Below are 23,588 nucleotides of genomic sequence, written 5' to 3'. Positions count from 1 at the left end.
AGTGAGATTTTTAGCTAAAACCGAAACGTTTCAACAAAGAAATTTATGGCACAACATCATAAATTAAAGTGAATAGAGGGCTAAACACGAGACAAACCAGCAACATCACATATATTCTACAGCTTTCATTGGACGAAAACACACCCTTTAACATGCTAGCCAACGAAAAAAAGAGAAATTCTAAAACTCATACAAACGACGACACTTACGAGAGCATCTCTTATACCTCAAACACTCAAAAACCCAACCACAACTCAAGAGCTCAACTCCTACGTGAGCAGCAAATCCAGAAGAATAAAGGCAGTCGAGGAGAAAATAAATCGATAAACAACTTCAGCTTGTTAAAAATAGCATATCGAACTAAAAGAGTTGAAACTGAAAAGGATTTTACCTTTCCCGCGGCAGCGAACAGAGGCGGGACGAGCAGAGGAAGTGGCGGCTTTCACCAAGAAAGACTTGAACACGAACGGTAGTCACGGAAACTGGGCAGAGGTCCTAGCAAATCTCTATTCAGGAGTGTATTACTACTTGTTCCTAAAGGTTAGTCTCTGCTAAGAGAAATTTGACTTCTATTTCGTTTGAAAAAAAAAAAATCCAAAAATTCCTCTTCATTCTGAAACAATAAAAATCTTATATAGAAAAGGAGCTAGGGTTTGATTTTGAGGGGGGAAAGGGCCGAAATCCGGATGGAAAGAGCCCAATTCAAAATTCAAATCCCTAAAAATCTTACGCCATTGAGGGAAAACAAACTTTTTTCTGAAATTTCAACTCCATTCCGAAAAAGGAATGGAGGATGGATGGATGGATCGATTCCTATCGTCCTTGGAGCTCGACGTGGCCTCATCCCACTACCCCAAGGACGAGGCACGTTGCTGCTGTACGAACCTCTAGTGAAGGAGACGTTGCTTCTGCTTTAGCCTGCTGTGATATTGCATAGAATTGGAAAGAAAAAAGGGATGGGGTCGGTGTATTGCTCTTTGCTGTACGTTGCTGGTTGTCTGTAGTGTTATATGTATGTATTGTTGGTTTTGGGTTGGGTCGGGTCATTTAGGAGTAGGATTGGGAATTGGAGTGGGCTGGGAATTGAAGTGGGTTGGGGCTGTTGTACATGTATGCTGGAAATTGTATTGGGCTGCTGAAAAGTGGCCCAAACTTTGGTCTTAAAATGGTTTTAAGGTGAGGTTAAAGATGGGTTAGATCTTGGAGTTTAAGAAATAGCCGAATTGAGTTAAATTAACAAATTCGGCTAAATCCTAAGTGAGATGGATTAACATTAATTAATTAACAAGCTTCTAAATTTTAATGAAATAGAATAATTAATTTAATTGCAAACCAATGATTTAAAATTATAACCATAACTTGAACTAAACTAATTTTGTAAATACTTACTAAAATTAAACTCTTTTTGAGATGATATTCGAACGTTCATAAAATATACTAATTAGACACATAATTATATAATGATTAACTTAATTATAAACTAATTAACTCGAAATATAAGCTATTAATTAATTTAAACCAAATAGCCAAATATTTAAATAAAACTAAAATCCTTTTGAGACAATTTTTTGAACATTCGTAAAATATACTAATTAGACACATAATTATATAATAATTAACTTAATCATAAACTAACTAATTAACTCAAAATTGTAAACTATTAGATAACTAAACAGACCAACCAAATATCTAATTAAACAAAATCTTTTTGAGACGATTTTCCAATATTTATAAAATACACTAATTATATACATAATTGTATAAAAGACATATTATTATTTAAAAATTATAACAAGTGACAAACTATTTGAAACAACTTGCAAATTATTCTATTATATTTTTTTCGAAATTTCTAAAATTAATTACTTTAAATCATTTGAAAATTAAGAAGCTCGAGATTAATTATTATGGGGGAGGGTCAAAATTAGGTGTCAACATTCTGAATAACAACATTTGCCTTTTCTACAAAAGCTAGATCTCAGAGACTCTAGAAGCCTAATGCAAACACCGGATTTCACATGGATGCCAAATTTGAAGTATTTGGATTTGTCATATTGTAGAAATCTTGAAGAGGTTCACCAGTCCCTGGGAAATTCCAGAAAACTCATTGAGTTAAATTTGTATAATTGTGGACGCCTTAAGAGGTTTCCTTGTGTTAACGTGGAATCTCTTGATTATATGGATCTGGAGTTTTGCTCTAGTTTAGAGAAACTTCCAGAAATCATCGGAAGAATGAAGCCGGAGTTAAAGATTAAGACGGGACTCTCTGGGATAAGGGACTACCCATAGTGATAATGCTCGATTGAGAAACCGAATTAGAACTAGAACTTACAGATATCACTGTTCATACCCTTTTGCCGGAACCATTAAGTGTGAGTTCTTCGTTTAACCATTAAGTTAAAGAGTTTGTTTTACTCCATGAAATAAAACGGATTACACGTTGAACTTACAGATATCTCTGTTTTAAATACATATATCTCTCTTGTTATGGCAGGGAAAAAGATGCAGCACAGAGTGAGACATTGGAGGAAGCTGGAGTACGCGGTGAAGTTGAGGTTCGTTTCCCTCGTGATCTCCTTCAGTTCTCTTATGCTTCTTTTGATGGAAAATGTGAAACATAAGAAACCTAATTTTGTTTTGACTTATCTATTACATAAGATAAAATATGTTACCACTATCAAAAACATCTCTCTTGTTATGGGTAGAGAGTTGGGTAAAAGATGAAATAATTGATGTGAGACAGTGAAGAAAGCTTGAGTACGAGGTGAAGTTGAGGCTCTTTCTCCCCCGTGAAGGTGAAATAAGCAGCAAAGTCTTTCTGTTAACTTGCCTCTTACATCAGAAGTTGAAGGCTCGTGATTTTTCTTGTTTCTTGAAAAATATTGAGTGCTAGATTAATATACCAAATGTTACTTACTAGCCCTTTCCTCTCAAAACTGTTTGCGCCAATTCATGGTTAGATGTGATGTCAAATTAAGAATATATGATCTTTTTTATCTTACATGATGAAGCCAGTTGCTCGTCTTCTAATGTTTGTGGGAGCTCTGTCTTTGAGAATCTCCCTTTTTATGTAATCGTCTCCTTCTATCAGCTACAAAGTGTTTAAATGTAAGTATCTCTCTTGTCATGGCAGGGAAGTTGGGAGTAAGATGAAACAATCAAAGATGCAGCACAATGTAAGATGGTGGGGGAAGCTGGAGTGAAGTTGAGGTTCATCTCCCTCGTGATCTCTCAGTTCTGTTATACTTCTTTTCAAGGAAAATGTGAAATATAAGATGTTACTATCTGTTGTCTAGTTTGTGACTTCGATCTTTATAAAAGTAATAAGTAGCATCTATATCTTGATTACTTATTATAAGTGGTTTAAACAAGTTTCACTCTTTTGGTTTTTGATTACTTTTGCAGTGTAAACTGGGACCATGGTACTTCGAGAACAATGCTGGTAACTTCGCCTATGTAGCAGAACAACCTGAATCTTGGCCTGTGGTAATGCAATAATCCATTCTCTTCAAATCTACATATATACTAATCTTATTAGTAAAGGTGACACGACACCTCTCTTACACCAGAATACCACATGTCATTATGAAATAAAATTACTATCTTCACATTTTCTGATGAGTAGCCTGCTCTAAATCCAACTGCAGATAGATGAATGTGTGTAAGGCAAGAAAGCTGTGCCAAAACGGGTGAACAATAGAAGCAATAGTAAGTCGTGTCACATCACAAAGCAAGAGGAGCAGAGAGGAACTGTTTCCAGGAATCGAACGTACTTCCAGTGGTTGAGCAAGCTCAAATATTTTCTCCCCCACTACCAAGTTCTACTGAAGAAGCATAATCTCCATTCATATCGTATCAACATGATAGAAATAGTTTGTTAATATGAAGCACAACAAATTATCCATCTAGCACTAGGATTAAGTATAACTAATACTAGTGGATATAATCTTGATGATGTTACTATTACATTTGTAGATAAATTAACCACTTAAATTATGTCACATCCTTTAATTGTATTGCATTACTCTCATTAGTGGATATTCAGATTTTTTTCTGACGACAATTTGGGCAGTTTATCTGTGAGTACATTTCACCTTTTCTTCATTGTGATTTTATAATAGGTTGTAACTATATCATTTGAGACTACAAATTTAGAAAACTTAGGGGTCTTTTCTTTTTGTTGGCAGAAGAGAGAGGGATACCAACAAATACAATGAGTATGGTAGAGTGATAATTATTGCTTCAATCTTAATAAAATATTTTGGGTTTATGCCTCGAAAATTGAGTGTCTTGCCCTCAATGTGAGACCTTACAACACAAATTTGAATTAAGTTAGGCCCCTATGCGGGTACAAGATATTGAGGTGAATTAACTCACAATAATTCGATTTAACGGAGATATCCAATGGAGATATAAATGTCAGTTGAAGCCAAGTTAAAGAGCATATTTATGTATTAAATAGAAAAAATATTGTAGAAATTATACCTCTAAATGTTAGTTTCTCATTTGTGTTCACATCTTCTTCTTTGTAACATATTTTAGAATTTTAAAGGTCACTTTTTCCATCCACAAATTAGTTTATTAAGGAAAGGACAAGTCTCTTTCACTTTTTTCTCTCTCATTGACTTTCCCACTTCCTTTTATTAAAGTTGGGGTTGGTGTGGCTCAACATAGATTCAATAATTCATTGGGCGAACATATCATGAACTTGTTTTCCTTATTTTAAAATTATTTTTGACCAATTAAACATGAGAAAATCAAACATTTTTTTGGAACATATTTTCCTCCTTACCAAACACATCACTTGTATTTTTAGCTGTCCATTGTGTATGTATTATTGTGAAGTATTGGTGCAGGGCGGGTAGGTGGTCTTTGGAGGAATTTTTTAAAGCTTTTGTCCTCCTCTAGTCTTTTATATATAGTTGTTGATTCTTCTTTTCCATTCAAGTAGGGTCTTTGAAGGAATTTCCTACTTCTTTCTATATAAACTTCACAAAAATTTAAAGATTAGTGTTTAAAACACGTTTTCTTTTGCCTTTTTGTTTAAGGAGAGAGCCNCAGGGTGGGTAGGTGGTCTTTGGAGGCATTTTTTAAAGCTTTTGTCCTCCTCTAGTCTTTATATATAGTTGTTGATTCTTCTTTTCCATTCAAGTAGGGTCTTTGAAGGAATTTCCTACTACTTTCTATACAAACTTCACAAAAATTTAAAGATTAGTGTTTAAAACACGTTTTCTTTTTCTTTTTTGTTCAAGGAGAGGGCCATCTGATAGGATTCACTCTTACATTTTCTTTCTATTACCACAGCTACAATCTATACACACAAATCAGACATTTAATTGAATTCATGGCATCTTCTTCCTCCTTCGCGAGTAATTCACAGTACTGTGCTCGATGGAAGTATGATGTCTTTCTTAGTTTTAGAGGTTCTGACACACGGAGAACATTTACGGGCCACTTGTACGAAGGTTTGAAAAATAGGGGAATATTCACTTTTCAAGATGATAAAAGGCTAGAGCATGGAGATTCCATCTCAGAAGAACTCGTGAAAGCTATAGAAGAGTCTCAAGTTGCAGTAATCGTTTTCTCAAAGAATTATGCAACGTCAAGGTGGTGCTTGAATGAACTAGTAAAGATTATGGAATGCAAGGTCGAAAATGGACAAATAGTCATACCGCTCTTCTATGATGTGGATCCATCACATGTTCGATACCAAAGTGAGAGCTTTAAAGAAGCATTTGCCAAACACGAATCGAGGTATAAGGATGATGTTGAGGGGATGCAGAAGGTGCAAGGATGGAGAACTGCCCTAGCTGCTGCTGCAAATCTAAAAGGATATGATATCTATGACGGGTGAGTTGAAAACACATAATTAAAACAAACTACACAGAGTTATATTCTACTATAGAACAAAGTATTAGTAGTTGTCACGCCCCGAGCCTACACCCTGGGCGGGACCGGCACTCGGAGACCATTGCTAGCCCCAAGCGAACCCTTGGCCTGGCTTTCTTAACTCAGCGGAATAGAATAACTCAAAGACATGCAAAGACATAAACAACTTAACTGATAAACATCTGTCCCAAAAAGGGCAACTCGAGTCTAAAAATAGAATATTTATGTGTATATATATATATATACATAGAAGAGAGACTCAAATCTAACTGACTGACTGTCTATGAAGCCTCTCTAAAATACTGAGATGGATGTTGGGACAGACCCCACAACATCCTACTAGAACAAAACTAAGATAATCAAAATAACCGAGTCCTCCGGAAGCAAGGAGGCTCACCACTGACTCTGGAGTGATCAACTGGATCAACGGCGTGCTGGATGCTGATCCTGGGTACCTGTGTCTGCATCATAAGACGATGCAAGCCAATTGGCATCAGTACATGGAATGTACGAGTATGCGAGCTGGAAAAGCTAAACCACAACTTAAGCTTGAAAGGAGAACAAGAGATCACTTACCTTGACTCTGTACGACTCATATATAACTGAACTCAAAGTAAAGCAATAAGACACATGCCATACATATAAAGCTTGTAAAAGAATGTAAACAACTTAGATCGTTAAGGACAAAACGATAACAAACTCAACTTTTCTTATATAAAAGTAATATAGCTTTTGTGGGAGGTTCTTTAACCGACAACCACCACTATGAGCCTTAGTGATGATACAACGTTTTACCTCACGTTGCCAAAGGACCATCCTATACCTTGCCATCGATATAGGACCTTACTTTTGCTTAGTGGATCCACTAGTCTAATCTTACGTGATCATCTAAAAAGAATGATACGTCAAGTCCCATGTTGGCGCATGGTTCTTATAGAGAGTTGAGTTAATATGAACTCGTGTCCCCAATTCGGTGCTCAATACTACTCCCAAAAATACTTTGGCTCATGCTTTTAACATAACTTCTTTCTTTGATTGAGATAATTACTCAAAACTTAGCCCAAAGGCTCTTTTGGAAAACATGGTTCCTTCCTTACTTAAATGTAAAGACATTTATAAACCTCTTTGGGAATACTTAGTTCCCTAATAGCTTTTGAGAAAATGGACTCAACTTTAAACTCTTTACTTGGCTTGAACTCTATATTCTTTTACTCGACATGAACTTGAACCTTACAACGAAGGTAAAACGTTTAATAACGACTCTTGAAAAGCTTGGAGGACTTGCTTGAGCTTACTTCTTAACCTTACTTGACTTGACTCTAACTTCTCTTTAACTTGATACTAACTCGCCTTGAATTGGATTATGGATTCAAGGTATATAATCACATGTTATGGATGAGTTCTTGACATTTAAACGCAACTTGAAGTGTTGGAAACAACTTGGAAACATAGGTATAATACCTAGAAACATGCATGAGAAAGCATGGAAAGAGTGAGGGAACATGGCGTTCTTGGCGCTCTGCAAGGCGCGGAGCGCCAGCCCTTGAAGTTCAGAAGGCACCTGCTGGCGCTCTGAGAGGCGCGCCGCCCCAAGGGGGGAACTTCAGACTCCCTTTTGGGGCGCGCTGGCAGGCGCGACGCGCCAACCCCCTTGCCCAGAAACTCGACTTTTCTCCTTCTTGTCTTCAACTCTAAACCTTCTAAACACTAAGGTTTCCAGCCCCAACACTTAGGATCATCAATCTCCTCAACACACAATAGAATACAACTCAAAACTAACCGGAAAATGTTCCAAACCACAAAAGGGCTTCAACAACACAACTAACAACATCAACAACTCAACCAATCCTTTCTCAATAATAAAAGGAGCTTGGTGTGTGGGGGAAAGGATCAACCCACACTATGATCACCCCCGACGATATCCACGACGATCTTTGACGGAAACTTGTTGATCTCCTCGTTCTTCTCTTCTTCTTCTCCTTCTTCTCTTCTTCTTCTCTTCTTCACTCTCAAGCCCTAGCTTTCACTCTCTTAAAATGGAAAAAAATGATCCAAATATCAGCCTAACACAACAATATATCCTCAAAAGAAATAGCTAGGGAAAAGACCAAAATGCCCTTAAAAATTTCCGGACGGATTCCCTGTCAACTGTCCAACTTTCAAAGGGCATATCTCACTGATACGAACTCGGAATCGAGAAAACTCGGTGGTATTGGAAAGATCGTTCCACGAAATTTGTAACCATAACTGGAACCCCACCTAACTCATCCTGAGCTAGAATTTATGTCTGTTCAAAGTTGGCCAAAAATTCACATTTTTCCATACTTAGCCAAAATTTTCCAGATTTTCAAATTCTTTCCAAAAATGAAAATTTCCAATTCTAAGCCTCTCCAAAGCTATTTCAAATTATCAGATGTTACAGTAGTACTCAAAACAGAATCTTAAATAATAATTCACATTTTCTGAAAGCAGAATAATGATCGATTATATATGTTTCTATTTGTAAGAAGAATAGCTTAGCTCCTATAAATTTTATTATTCAATGACATTGTTAGGTAGATAATATTGATTGGTTCTTCAAGAGCTTGATATAGTCCTTTTTATCATATATTAGCATTTTTTTCTTCTTGTTTTTTTGTTGCAGGGTTGAGTCAGAGTCAGACTGTATTAAGCGTATTGTTGATCAAATTTCGTCTAAATGCAAGACTTCAGTATCTTATTTGCAAGAAGTTGTGGGTATAGATACTCAATTAAAGAAAGTAGAATCCTTGCTAGAGATGGAAATCAATGATGTTCGGATTGTGTGGATTTGGGGAATGGGGGGCGTTGGTAAAACAACAATAGCAAAGACTATTTTTTATAAACTCTCCTCCAAATTTAAAGATGTTTGTTTCCTTGAGAATATCAAAGAAAACAAACATGGAATGCACTCTCTCCAAAATATCCTTCTCTCTGAACTATTAGGGGAAAAAAATAATTGCGTGAAAGATAAGGAGGTGGGGAGGAGCATGCTGGCTAAGAGACTTCGGTTTAAGAAGATTTTAGTTGTGCTTGATGACATAGATCAAAGAGACCAGTTGGATTATCTATCTAAGGATCTCAGTTGGTTTGGCATGGGTAGTAGGATTATTGCAACCACTAGAGACAAGCGTTTGATAGGGGAAAATGACATAGTATTTGAAGTGGAAACACTACTTGACTGTGATGCTATTAAATTGTTCAATCAATATGCTTTTAAGGAAAAAGTTCCACATGAGTGTTTTAAGAATCTAATGTTGGAGATAGTAAGTCTTGCTAAAGGCCATCCTTTAGCCCTGAAAGTATGGGGTTCTTCATTACACCGGATGGATATAACTGAGTGGGAAAGTGCCTTGGTCCGAATAAAGAAAAACTCTGATGTAGAAATTACTAAGAACCTCAAAATAAGTTATGATGGGTTGGAGCCCGAAGAGCAAGAGATATTTCTAGATATAGCATGTTTCTTCCGGGGAATTAAAAAAGAAAACGTCATGCAAGTTCTTGAGAGCTGTTATTCTGGATCAAAAATTGGATTGCGTGTTCTAGTTAACAAATCTCTCGTGTCCATCTCTGAAAATAATATGATTGAAATGCATGACTTAATACAAGATATGGGTAAATATATAGTGCAAATGCAAAAGCATCCGGGAGAACGTAGCAGATTATGGAATGTTGAAGATTTCAAAGAAGTGGTGGACAACAATATGGTAAGTAGGCTAAACAACGCAATAATATTCAATTTTACTTTTCATAATCCAAAGACATAGAATATATAGTCAATTCCATTTATTTATTCATCTTGCTTTATATTCTAGCGCGTATGTCATATTAGTCTCTTACTTTAATAATAGAAGCAAAAATAACATTAGTTGCCTAATGTAGCTAATTCGTGAAGTAGCCATATTGTTCACTTGATCATTGATTATTTTTTATTTAAAAGATGAAAATTATTAATACTGTTTCAATTATAATATTGTTCTATTAGAGTATGAAAAACTTTTTTAACTTAGACTGTAATGTTACTAGCTCTTCAAGAACTTGAAATGCAAAAATAAGTAATACAAAACATGTCGAAAATTTGCATGCAAGGAGAAAGAAAGTAGTGATATTGGTGCACGGCATCTGAAGTTATAATTTTTCTCATGATCTTTTTACTAGGGGACCATGGCAGTGGAAGCAATCTGGTTTACGTATTTTGAAGAACTGAGCTTTAATAAAGAGGCAATGAAAAATATGAGAATGCTTAGGATATTATCCATATGTACTGAAAACGATGGCTCCGCTGATGGCTCCACTGATGGCTCCATTGAGTACCTTTCCAACAACTTGTGTTGGTTTGTCTGGGATAGATATCCTTGGAAGTTATTGCCAGAAAATTTTAATCCCAGAAGCCTTGTTCATGTTGATCTCCAATGGAGTTCATTGCATTATTTCTGGAATGAAACAGAGGTACCATTCTATTTGAGATACTTTCTATTTTATCTTGTCCTAGAATTATGATTCTTGTGTTTAAATGAAAATAAGTTATTAGTTCCATAAACTCAAACTAATGTATTTTGGGTTGTTCTCATATTATTAATCTCTATGAATTGCATTTCCAACCTCTGCATCTAAAGAAGAAACAAAAAGAAATATGTTGGCACAACTTTTCTACATCAACATCCAGGGGGTAAATGAGAACAGATAATCAAGTATATATAGCGGAAATTTAAATGTGCACCAAATAAAACATGCTAAGATTAAGGTTTGAGTTATAATATAAACAGGTCGTTTACTACTTTACTCATTTTTCATCATTCTTTCTGTCGTTTGAATAGCTGCAGCAATTTCCGTCTCTACGAAGCATAGATCTAAGTTACTCCAAAAGCCTGAAGAGAACACCAGATTTCAAGGGGATGCCAAATTTGGAGTATTTGAATCTAGATGTATGTACGAGTCTTGAAGAAGTCCATCGTTCCCTCAAGTATTGCAAAAAACTCATTGAGTTAAATTTGACTTATTGTACAAAACTTGAGAGGTTTCCATATGTTAATGTGGAATCTCTTGAATCTCTGAATCTAAAATACTGCTCTAGTTTAGAGAAATTTCCAGAATTCCTTGGAATAATGAAGCCTGAGTTAGAGATTATGATGTCAGGCTCTGGGATAAGGGAACTCCCATTCTCTTTCTTTGATCTCCAACCTCATCTTACAGAGCTACATTTAAGTTTTATGAAAAACCTTGCATCTCTTCCAAGCAGCATTTGTAAGTTGAAAGGTTTGGTGAAACTATCTGTGTCGAATTGCTCAAAACTTGAAAGCTTGCCAGAAGAGATAGGTGATTTAGAAAACTTGGAGAAGCTTCATGTCAGATATACTTTAATCTCACGTCCTCCATCTTCCATTGTCCGGTTGAACAAGCTTAATTCATTGACTTTTAAAAAAGATAAATCAGAAGATAGAGTGAACTTCGTGTTCCCTCCTGTTAGTGAAGGGTTACGCTCATTGGAAGAATTGGATCTCAGTTACAGCAATCTAATAATTCTGGAAGACATTGGATCCTTATCCACTTTGAAACACTTGAATCTCAGCTACTGCAATTGAATAGATGGAGGACTTCTGGAAGACATCGGATCCTTATCCACTTTGAAACACTTGAATCTCAGTGGAAATAATTTTGAGCATTTGCCTCGTAGCATAGCCCAACTTGGTGTTCTTGAATACTTGGACTTATCAGATTGCAAGACACTTACACAGCTGCCAGAAGACATTGGATGTTTATCCTCTTTGAAAAAGTTGTATCTCAAGGGAAATAATTTTGATCATTTGCCTCAAAGCATATCTGAACTTGGTGCTCTTCAATACTTGGACTTGTCATATTGCGAGAGACTTACACAGCTGCCAGAATTTCCACAGCAATTAGACACAATACATGCAGATTGGAGCAATGCTTCGATCTGTAATTCGTTGTTTCAGAATATCTCATCATTATTGCAGCATGATATATCTGATTCACATTCGTTATCACTAAGAGTGTTTACTGTTGAGCATCCTGGAAAAAAGACGCCAAGTTGGTTCCACCATGGGGGAACGCATCATAAAAGTGTATCACTCAATTTGCCTGAAAATTGGTACGTACGTGATAACTTCTTGGGATTTGCTGTATGTTACTCTGGCTGCTTAGTTGAAACCAAAGCATACTTGATTCCCTTATGCAATCGGATGTCGTGGATGATCCAGAATTTATCCTTAACCAATCATCCAAAGTACCATACAGAATCTACCATTAATTTTTTCTTGGTACCTCTTGCTTGTTTATGGGATACATCTAAGGCAAATGGAAAAACACCAAATGACTATGGAATTATTGGTTTAACTTTTTATGGAGAAATAAAGGATTATGGACTTCGTTTGTTGTATAAAGATGACTCCATTGGGACAAGGAGAAGCAGATATGATGATAGTGAACACCATAATGAAGCCAGTTGCTCGTCTTCTAAGAAACAAAGGTCAGGTTCTAATGTTGATGCGCCAGTTAATCCAGAAATTTTGCAGCTCTTTCCGACAAGCCCTGGATTTGTTTGAATAAAGGTATATATAACTCTTGATTTTGGTAGTGAAATTGTGTTCTCTCTCTCTCTGTTTTGTGTAATTCTCTCCTTCTGTTGCCTACAAAGTCTTCTTTCATAACCAATACATTTTTTTTTTCGTTCTTCTTTCTCCTATTGTCTCCGTTTGTTCTGAGCCATCATTAACCATGGTGAGTTAAAGGATGTGAACAAGTTTTAATTTTTAAAACTTTGCATGTTGAATATAAAATGGTAAGTAAATAAGAGAACTAATTGCATCTTTATTGATCCTCAAGTAAAGCAACCCTTTGGAAATGTGTGTTTGAGAAGCCCCGAGCTATTTTAACACTCCTTAAAGTCTTGAATTAATATTCATTCTATGGAGATTATGTGAGAGAATTAAATTTTTAAGTTCCAAGACGATACGTATATACAAATGTGTAGTAGAACGGATCAATTGGGAACTTAATTAAATGGTTGGAGTAATTGATCACGTCTTTCTGCAGATGTATATTCAACCGATATCAAGATTTTACCGTGTTATAATTAAATTCACAGAGAAAAGGAAAAGTGTATTTCCCAAAGGTAGCAACTGATCCACGGCTCTAAAACTTGCTACTAGTTTATTTTGATGCTCTTTTTGTTCGTTATATTTGGGGAAATCTCTGCTTTAAAAACAAAAACTTTATGGCAGACGACGGGTCAGTACTTTTAATAGTTCTGCATCAAACATTTTCATGTGGAGAAGTATTGATCATGCTCTAACTTTAGCAATACACTTTTGTAAGTATTGCTCTCTCAGATTGTTATATTAGCACAAAATCTCTGTTTTAAATAATGTAAGTATCTCTCTTGTTATGGGAAATAAGACGAAACAATCAAAGAGGCAGCATGACTTGAGACAGAGAGGGAATTGCAGATGAGCATTGGAACTATTAGTAAGTCGCTTCACATCACAAAGCTAACGGAGCCAAAGGGAACTATTTCCAGGAATCAAACGTATTCCACTAGAGTCGGAGTTGTGTGAATTAGAATCAGAGTTGTCAAAAGAGATGAATATGCGTATCTTTTGCTATCAGATACATTGAATTATGATATTGAATTTTCTCGTCTTTTTTTAATGATTCATCTTGCTGGCAAAAGGAACTAAATCACATATTTTTTTAGAAAATTTACGCTAGACAGAATATGTAGCAGTCTTGCCTCAGATAAAATTTTAACTTGAAACATCATACCGATTTTATTGATATCCATTAAGACTCACCTTAGGATCAAAACATTTGTCAGCCGAAAATAAATTAAATTAATAAGAATAATCTAAATAGAACGACATAAAATGAAACTCTACCTAACAAGTTGTCGGCCTTGTTTTTTTGACTAGTCCTTGTTCGAATTAAGCATAAGAAAATCAAATATTTTTTGGAACATATTTTTAGCTGTCCATTGTTTATGTATTATTGTGAAGTTTTGGTGAAGGGTGGGTAGGTGGTCTTTGGAGGAATTTTCTACTTCTTTTAATTAATAAAAATAGCCATAAACTTTTGTCCTCCTCTAGTCTTTATTTATATTTGTTGATTCTTTTTTCCCATTCAAGTAGGGCATGTAATTCACTTTTTCTTTCTCACCAACTTTCCTCTTCTTTTATTTATTTTTAATTGTTTAAGGAATTTTCTAATAACAGCATTCCGTAAGAAGTGGTATCTAGTCGTCTAATAAATGGGATTCAAACCCAAAATTTCTTCATTCAAATGCACACCCTAATCCACTGCGTTAAAGGCATAACTTTTGTCAAGAATGTCCAACTTTAAATATATATTTTTTAAATATAGAATTTGACATATATATACAACGTAAATTTTTGATGAAGGGTGTCTAATCGGACACCCTAGGGATGTGAGTACGCCACTGCTGACCCGGACAGTACGCTACAATTCTCACATTTCCGACATTATCCTACCATGTTAATGATAAAAGTTACATCTAAGAAATAAATACCTAACTAGACATACTTTACTACCATATATACTTAATTTATCTATACTTTTAAAAAAATTACACATAATATCACTTATAATATTTATACCATATATTTTAAAATATTTAGTCAGACACCCAAATCTCTTAAATAGAGTATTGAATAATTATCTTAAAATTTAAACTCCTTAATTAATGGTAAATAAGCAATTTCAATGTTCACTTTTTCCATCCATAAATTAGTTTCTGCTAAATTTCATTTGTGTTAACATCTTCTTCTTTGTGTCCATCCACTATTGTTTGTCAGGATAAGATCATGCACAACCCTTAAGAAAAATTTACTCGCTCCGTCCACTATTGTTTGTCAGGATAAGATCATGCACAACCCTTAAGAAAAAATTAATATAAGGTATAATTTGACTAATATAACCCTACTATCAATCATTATTAAAATAGTTTGTACTTTTTTGAATACTGTAAAAACAACTTTTTTTCATATTAAAGTAGTCTTGTAACTTTAAAATGACTACTTTTTGAAACCATTAGTTAAGTAATTATTAAGGGTAGAATTGGAAAAAAGTGACTAATTGTTTCTTGGTTATTTAAATTGACAATCAATTTTGGACAACTATTTTTAGTATACCTGACAAACAATAGTGAACGGAGAGAGTAATATAAGGTGCAATTTGACTAATATAACCTTACTATCAATCATAATTAAAATGGTTTGTATTTTTTGAAAACGGTAAAAGTAACTTTTTTCACATTAAAGTAGTCTTGTAACTTTAAAATTACCAGTACCTTTTGAAACCAGTAGTTATGTAATTATTAAGGGTAGAATTGGAAAAAATAACTAATTATTTCTTGATTGTTTAAATTGACAATTAATTTAGAACAACTGTTTTTAGTATACCTGACAAATAATAGTAACGGAGGATGTAACATATTTTAGAATTTCAAAGTTCACTTTTTCCATACACAAATTAATTTAATTAAGGCAAGGACAAATCTCTTTCCCTTTTTTCTTTCTCACTGACTTTCCCAAATTAAAGTTGGGGTGGGTGTGGCTCAACATTGATTCAATAATTTATTAGATGTATCGTGTACATGTATTTGTGAAACTTGTTTTCTTTATTTTCAGTAAAAAGAAATTAGTTTTCTTATATTTAAGTAACTTAATTTTAGTAAGAACAATATTTTTTAATAAATATTTTTAACTAATTAAACATGAGAAAATCAAACATTTTTTCAAACATATTTTCCTCTTGTATTTTTAGCTGTCCATTGTGTGTGTATAATTGTGAAGTTTTGGTGCAGTGTGGGTAGGTGGTCTTTGGAGGAATTTTTTAAAGCTTTTGTCCTCCTCTGGTCTTTTTATATAGTTGATTCTTCTTCTTTTCCATTCAAGTAGGGTCCTTGATTTCTATATTAACTTTATAAAAATTTAAAGATTAGTGTTAAAAACACGTTTTCTTTTGCTTTTTGTTGTGTGTGGGGGTTTCATATTCTACTTTAATTGTTTTCGTTTTTCTATTTAAATTATCATTATTCACGTATTAAAGTATATCTACTTGAGTAAATAGTGATAGTTGTCAAAAGAGATGAACATATGTATCTTTTGCTATCAGAGACATTGAATTATGATATTGAATTTTCTCTTCTTTTTTTAATAATTCATCTTGCTGGCAAAAGGAACTAAATCACATATTTTTTATTTTTTTAGCAAATTTACGCTAGACAGAATATGTAGCAGTCTTGCCTCAGATAAAATTTTAACTTGAAACATCATACCGATTTTATTGATATCCATTAAAACTCACCTTAAGATCAAAACATTTGTCAGCCGAAAATAAATTAAATTAATAAGAATAATGTAAATAGAACGACATAAAATGAAACTCTACCTAACAAGTTGTGGGCATTGTTTATTTGAAACTGTAAGGTAATGTCCAAACAATTTCTTTGTGACTGACCAAACAAAGAGAGTAGACTTTATTGTATTGAAGATAAATAACCGGTCAAAAAAGCATATTTTAATAAATATGTACATTAGTAGAAGTAAGTAGGAAATTTCTTGGAAACTTTAATGCAATATGCACACAATTAATGGACCACTAAAAGTACAAGTAAATAAAGGTGCAAAGAAAAAACAAGGGTAATTTTTATGTCACCGACAACACGACTTGATTTCATCAATTCATTGCGAAGTCAATTCTAATTCACTTTATAATTTATAGTTTCTACCATAATTACTAATTCACTTTATAGTTTGAAATAATTATCCATTGTCTTACTAATTAGTACTTAATAATTTTGTACCAAATTTAATTTCAAGCCAAATACACCACTCTTTCGAATATCAAGTCAAACACATGTATCAAAGATACTAGATACATTGTGAAATACAAATACATAAGGATAGAGTCAAGCAAGAGAGTCAACATGTATTTTTTGATACTAGATATATATATCTTTGACACCAGATAGGGAGATTGGCGAGAGAGGGAGGGATTCAAATTAGTAAAAATGTATGGGTAAAACCCCATTGGATTTTTGGATCTGAAATTTCTTAGAATGTATGGTCAAAAATTACATATTCCATTCAAGTAGAGTTTTTAAAGTCAAAGTCGTCTTTGCTCTCTGTAAAATTAAAAACAAATTTCAATCAATTTGTGGCAGAGAAGATAAAGGGAGGTTGGTGTTCGTACTTGTTGAGCAATAAAATTCGTAGCGGAGTTATGAGTTTAGCGAAGTGTGTGTAAATATTTTTCTTAGTTATGTTAAGGATGTAAAAAATTAAATATACACCTATAATAATGGAGTAATATTTAATCTCGTATATACTACATAATTTTCTAGCGATATGTGTGCACTAAACCACCCTTCAGCTAAAGTGACTCCGCCCATTACAGTAATTCCATTTAACTTCTCCTAAAATTTTGTTTCTTCTCATTTGGGATATTCTTTTTCTTTGAAGCTTCATCCGCTTGTACTTTTAGCTGTCCATTTTGTAGTCCAGAGCATAAAGGGTAAGTTTTTTTTTTTTTTTTTTGCCAAAATTCCAAAAAGGACAATAAAAAAAATTAAAGAGCAAAGGGGTAAAGGCACATGATCCCCATACCATAACCCAAATTTTTTTAACGCAGTTAACAATGTAAAAAGAAATCCATGCGCATGACTCTCACACCTAATGGCGGAGCCGGAAATTTTATTAAGGATATCCAAAAATAATGGTGTATGGCTGTCAAAATAAAATTAAAAAAATATTGTGCTATTTGGGTTCAAACCCGAAACTCCATCATTCAATTGGACACCAATTACCACCACGCCAAAGGCATAACTTTTATCAAGGGTGTCCAACTTTAAATATATATCTTTTAAATGTAGAATTTGACATATAAATACAACGTAATTTTTCGAAGAAGTATGCACTTTTATCGACACGTTGTATTGGAATGTGTACCATAACAAAAGGCTTGGGGGTTGTATATATGTGTATATTTACTCTACTAAACACACCCCAAATGTATTAACTCCATTTATTATTGAGGCAGGAGTTGGGTGACCTTTTCCCAATTTTGGTTGGAAGTCGTCAACTCCATGCACATGTGCCATACCAGGCGTGGCTCCACACACACCTTCCTTCTTATAATTTTGGGGTAAGGTGTGGGGATCCCGCGCCTTAGCCCCTTTGGCCCTTTCCATTTTTTATTATCCTTTTTTGCAAGTGTGTAACCTTTTCCTAATTTTTGTTGGAATTCGTCAACTTCATGCACCATTGTCACAAGATAGAATATGTAGCAGTCTTGCCTCAGATAAAATTGTAACTTGAAATAGCATACCGATTTTATTGATATTCATTAAAACTCACCTTAGGATCAAAACATTTGTCAGTCGAAAATAAATTAAATTAATAAGAATAATGTAAATAGAACGACATAAAATGAAACTCTACCTAACAAGTTGTGGGCCTTGTTTATTTGAAACTGTAAGGTAATGTCCAAGCAATTTCTTTGTGACTAACTGGCAACATGACTTGACTTCATCAATTCATTTCGAAGTCAAGTCTAATTTACTTTATAGTTCATAGTTTCTACCATAAATATTAATTCACTTTATAATAAATTACATAGTGTCTTGTTAATTACTCCCTCCATTTAAAAAGAATAACCTCCTTTCCTTTTTAGTCTGTTTAAAAAAGAATGATCTCTTTCTTTTTTTGGTAACATTTTAATTTCAACTTTCCACATGGCACGTTTAAGGCCACAAGATTAAATGACAATTTTGTACATTTGACATAACTATAATTTAGAACCACAAGATTCAAAAGTTTTCTTTATTTTCTAAAACTTAGTGTCAAGTCAAATTAGACCATTCTTTGTGAAACGGAGGGAGTAATAATTTTGTGCCAAATTTCAAATCAGATGCACTATTCTTTTAGATATTAAGTCAAATACATATATCAAAAATACTAGATACATTCTGAAATACAAATACGTATGGTCCAATTTCTCTTTGTGCAGATGGATAGTGGGTCCATAACCATAAATGAGAAGAATTAAATAATTACTAGCAATTATTACTCATTACTATTAAGTTAACCCTATTTGCTGATTTAATTAACAACATTGATCTATCGAGGAGTAATAGAAATTTAAGAGATGGTGAAACGTACTCGTATATATTCAATTGTGATAGATTCAAATCAGTTATAAATGTATGGTTAAAATCCCATTGGATTTGTCGAGCTGAAATTTCTTAGAATGTGTATTTTTGTTTTTTGTTTTTTTGTTTTCATCTGGTGTCGCTTTCTACTAAGAATTTTTTCATATCTAGAATTCGAACTCAAAATCTCTGATCAAGTGAGGAGCAGCCTCATCTGCTCCACCACATCTTTTGATGGGCTTTTAGAATGCATGGTAAAAAATTACACTAGACATAAAAAGTTTTGAAAAAATAGCAATAATTACATCTTCCATTCAAGTAGAGTTTTTAAAGTCAAAGTTGTCTGCATAGTGTGAAATTAAAGACAAATTTCAATCAATTTTTGGCAGAGAAGATAAAGGGATCCTACGCCTTAGCCCCTTTGGCCCTTTTCATTTTTTATTATCCTTTTTTGCAAGTTGGGTGACCTTTTCCTAATTTTTGTTGGAATTCGTCAACTTCATTCACTATTCGTCAACTCCATGCACTATTCGTCATACCAGGCGTGGCTCCACACACACCTTCTTATATTTTTGGGGTAAGGTGTGGACATCCCGCGCCTTAGCCCCTTTTCATTTTTTATTATCCCTTTTTGCAAGTTGGTTGACCTTTTCCTAATTTTTGTTGGAATTCGTCAATTTCATGCACAATTGTCACAAAAAAAATATTATACTAGTTTTTTTAATTTTCTGGTCATTTAGCACTTTTCTTTAATAAATATGTACATTGGTAGAAGTAAGTAGAAAATTTCTTGGAAACTTTAATGCAATATGAACACAATGAACCACTAAAAGTACAATCAAATAAAGGTGCAAAAAAAAAACAAGGGTAATTTTTATGTCACCGACAACATGACTTGACTTCATCAATTCATTGTGAAGTCAAGTCTAATTTACTTTATAGTTAATGGTTTCTACCATAAATATTAATTTACTTTATAATAAATTACATAGTGTCTTGTTAATTACTTCCTCCGTTTAAAAAAGAATGACATCCTTTCTTTTTAGTTTGTTTAAAAAAGAATGATCTTTTTCTTTTTTTGGTAACATTTTAATTTCAACTTTCCACGTGACATGTTTAAGGCCACAAGATTAAAGGACAATTTTGTACATTTGACATAATTTTAATTTAGAACCACAAGATTCAAAAGTTTTCTTTATTTTCTTAAACTCAATATCAAGTCAAACTAGACCATTTTTTGTGAAACGGAGGGCATAATAATTTTGTGTCAAATTTCAAGTCAGATACACTATTCTTTTAGATATCAAATCAAATACATGTATCAAAGATACTAGATATATTCTGAAATACAAATATATATTGTCCAATTTCTCTTTGTGCAGATGGATAGTGGGTCCATAATAATAAATGAGAAGATCTAAATAATTACTAGCAATTATTACTCCTTACTATTAAGTTGACCCTATTTGCTGATTAAATTAACAGCATTGATCTATCGAGGAGTAATAGAAATTTAAGAGATGGTGAAACGTACTTATACATATTCAATTGTGATAGATTCGATTCAAATCAGTAATAAATGTATGGTTAAAACCCCATTTGATTTGTGGAGCCGAAATTTCTTAGAATGTGTATTTTTTATTTTACTTTTTTGGTTTTTTATCTGGAATCGTTTCCTATCAAGGATTTTTTCATATTCAGAATTCGAACTCAAAATATCTAACTAAGTGAGAAACAGCCCCATCCACTCCACCACATCTTTTGGTGGGCTTTTAGAATGTATGGTAAAAAATTACACTAGACACAAAGTTTTTGAAAAAATAGCAATAATTACATCTTCCATTCAAGTAGAGTTTTTAAAGTCAAAGTCGTCTGCATGCTGTGAAATTAAAGACAAATTTCAATCAATTTTTGGCAGAGAAGATAAAGGGAGGTTGGTGTTTGTACTTGTGGAGCAATAAATTCCGTGGCGGAGTTAGGAGTTTAGCCAAATATTTTTTTTAGTTATGTTAAGGGTGTAAAAAAATTAAATATACACTTGTAATAACATAATAATATTTAATTTCGATATACCACATAATTTTCTAATAATGTCCATTTTCTTTGAAGCTTCATCCGCTTGTACTTTTAGCTGTCCATTTTGTAGTCCATAGCTTAAAGGACAAGTTTTTTTAGTTTTTTTTTTGCCAAAATTCCAAAAGAACAACAAAAAAAATTAAAGAGCAAAGGGTAAAGGTACATGATCCCCACACCTTCTAAATTTTTTAACCCGGTTAACATGTAAAAAGGAAGGCACGTGTGAGGCCACGCCTTACAAGGCGCATGGCACTCACACCTTCCTCCTAAGTGGAGCCCTCCCCTCACAACCCTCTCCCCATACTTCCATTACTTCTTTTTAGTTGTCAGGCTGTGTTTTTCGAGAGTTATTTTGATTAATTTTAATAATTAAATTAAATTATATTAATTTGATATTTGAATTAACTAATTTTAAAAATTAACTTAAATTATATTAATTTGATATTTGAAAATAAAAATTTTAATATTCAAAGCACCGTAAAAAAAGTACTGTATCGAAACTTTTTTGTTGGAATTCGTCAAATTCATGCACTTGTCAGCACTTTAATCCATGTCACAATCAAATATAAATGTGTGGAAGGAGTGAAGAAATTTCCTACTACCTACTATGGACGACTAATATTCAATGTACATGTACTAGTTGACTACTGGGAGGTGAAGATACTCGTAAAACAATTACTAGTTACTTGTACAAATTTTTGACAATTATATTCTTGGCTTGAGAAATAGATTCGAAAAGAAGTTGGGTATACATTAATCCAATCTTCTGAACCTACAGATATTGATATAGGAGTGTATATGATTTTTTTTTTGTCATTCTTTTTGGGATTGGTTAAAAAGGAAAGTGAATCATATATAAATTGAAACAGAAAAATTAGTTAATTACAACTTTTTCCAAATAATAACCAATCAAAACAGGGATATGGTCCAATTTTTCTTACAGTGAGCCCATAATCATAAATAAAAAGAATTATTAGTTAATTACAATTATTAAATGGGAGATCGAATAATAACAATGATTCTGGTAGAGTCATAATTGTTCCTTTATTCTTAATTAAATATTTTGGGTTTGCGCCTTGATTATTGACTAGTTCTTGTTAGGAAGTGTCGATGTAAAACCTCTCAACACGAATGTGAATTAAGTCTGGCATCTATGCAGACACATAATACTAAGTAGAACTAACTCACAATAATTTGATTCAACGGAGATATTTTTCAAGATATAGCCTTTCTTTGTAGCTTCATGCACTTATATTTTGAGATGTCCACGTTGTGGAACCCATAGCAATAATTCAATTGGAGTAGACCCCGTCTTCCAAATTTTTTACCGACAAAACATGAAGACTAAACTTCATTTGCACAATGGTTTGACAATTAGGGGAATATTCACCTTTCTAGATGATGAAAGGCTAGAGGATGGCGATTCCATCTCAGAAGAACTCGTGAAAGCTATAGAAGAGTCTCAAGTTGCAGTAATCGTTTTCTCAAAGAATTATGCTACGTCAAGTTGGTGCTTGAATGAACTAGTGAAGATTATGGAATGCAAGGAGAAAGAAAATGGACACATGACAGTTATACCGATCTTCTATTATGTGGATCCATCAGATGTTCGATACCAAAGGGAGAGCTTTGCAGAAGCATTTACCAAACACAAATTGAGGTATAAGGATGATGAGGGGATGCAGAAGGTGAAACGATGGAGAAATGCCCTAACTGCTGCCGCAGATCTAAAAGGACATGATATTCATGACGGGTGCGGTGGAAACAAATAATTGCTTTTGATGAAAAAAAATAACAATATGTTTCTATATATTATCCTGAACTATATTGTTTCCTATTTAATATTCTCTTGAACATTAAAATTTGAAATTACTTTCTAATACTTGACTTCCTCACATTGTCAACAATCAATCTCTAATTTATGTAGGATTAATCAATCAAAGGAAATTAATAAGATCGTCGACGACATCTCTTCCAAACTTTGCAAGAGTGCTCGTTCTTCATCTGATTTGCAAGATGTTGTGGGAATACATGCTCATTTAGAGAAACTAGAACCCCTACTTCAAATGGAAATCAATAATGTTCGGATTGTAGGAATCTGGGGAACAGGCGGAATCGGTAAAACAACAATAGCAAATGCCATCTTTGATACTCTATCCAATCAATTTGAAGCAGCTTGTTTTCTTGCGAATGTTAAAGAAAATGCAAAAAAGAATCAACTGCATTCTTTACAAAATACCCTTCTCTCTGTACTGTTAAGAAAAAAAGATGATTACGTCAGTAATGAGTATGATGGGAAGCGCATGATTAAGAGCAGACTTTCTTCTATGAAGGTGTTGATTGTGCTTGATGACATGATCATGGTGATCATTTGGAGTATTTAGCAGGTGATGTTGGCTGGTTTGATAATGGAAGCAGA

At 33.7% G+C, this 23,588-nt stretch overlaps 2 protein-coding genes and 2 long non-coding RNA genes across 5 annotated transcripts in view; 3 read left to right on the top strand and 1 right to left on the bottom strand.

The window, feature by feature from the left end:
* The window catches only part of LOC125843862 (uncharacterized), a 573,332-nt gene that overhangs the window by 233,443 nt on the left and 316,301 nt on the right, over positions 1–23,588 (top strand). The gene's annotated exons all lie outside the window — the stretch shown is intronic.
* The window catches only part of LOC125843937 (uncharacterized), a 157,079-nt gene that overhangs the window by 133,321 nt on the left and 170 nt on the right, over positions 1–23,588 (bottom strand). The window lies entirely within an intron of this gene.
* LOC125843927 (uncharacterized) lies at positions 1,948–4,048 on the top strand. 2 transcript variants are annotated; one of them, XR_007444078.1, is made up of 5 exons: positions 1,948–2,372; positions 2,495–2,555; positions 3,134–3,210; positions 3,406–3,486; positions 3,648–4,048. It is a non-coding gene; the product is annotated as an uncharacterized LOC125843927 (long non-coding RNA). The 2 variants fall into 2 exon arrangements; XR_007444079.1 differs by having other exon boundaries at positions 2,495–3,210.
* Positions 5,159–23,475, top strand: LOC125843902 (TMV resistance protein N-like). The gene is made up of 3 exons (XM_049523124.1): positions 5,159–5,607; positions 22,677–22,922; positions 23,264–23,475. Exons 1-3 carry the CDS (start codon positions 5,345–5,347, stop codon positions 23,289–23,291), a joined length of 537 nt encoding a protein of 178 aa, XP_049379081.1. The 5' UTR covers positions 5,159–5,344; the 3' UTR covers positions 23,292–23,475.

Source organism: Solanum stenotomum, chromosome 11, assembly GCF_019186545.1.
Source record: "Solanum stenotomum isolate F172 chromosome 11, ASM1918654v1, whole genome shotgun sequence".
NCBI lineage: Eukaryota > Viridiplantae > Streptophyta > Magnoliopsida > Solanales > Solanaceae > Solanum > Solanum stenotomum.
Note: the sequence above shows the minus strand (reverse complement) of the source record. Positions and strands in the feature narration are given on the sequence as shown.

Bases quoted from the DNA above. Each gene is read 5' to 3' on its own strand.
- LOC125843902 (XM_049523124.1), top strand. From the start codon at position 5,345: ATGGCATCTTCTTCCTCCTTCGCGAGTAATTCACAGTACTGTGCTCGA. The intron at 5,608-22,676 runs GTGGTGCTTGAA...TGCTACGTCAAG, and splicing joins AAGAATTATGCAACGTCAAG to TTGGTGCTTGAATGAACTAG. The intron at 22,923-23,263 runs GTGCGGTGGAAA...TTCGGATTGTAG, and splicing joins GGACATGATATTCATGACGG to GAATCTGGGGAACAGGCGGA.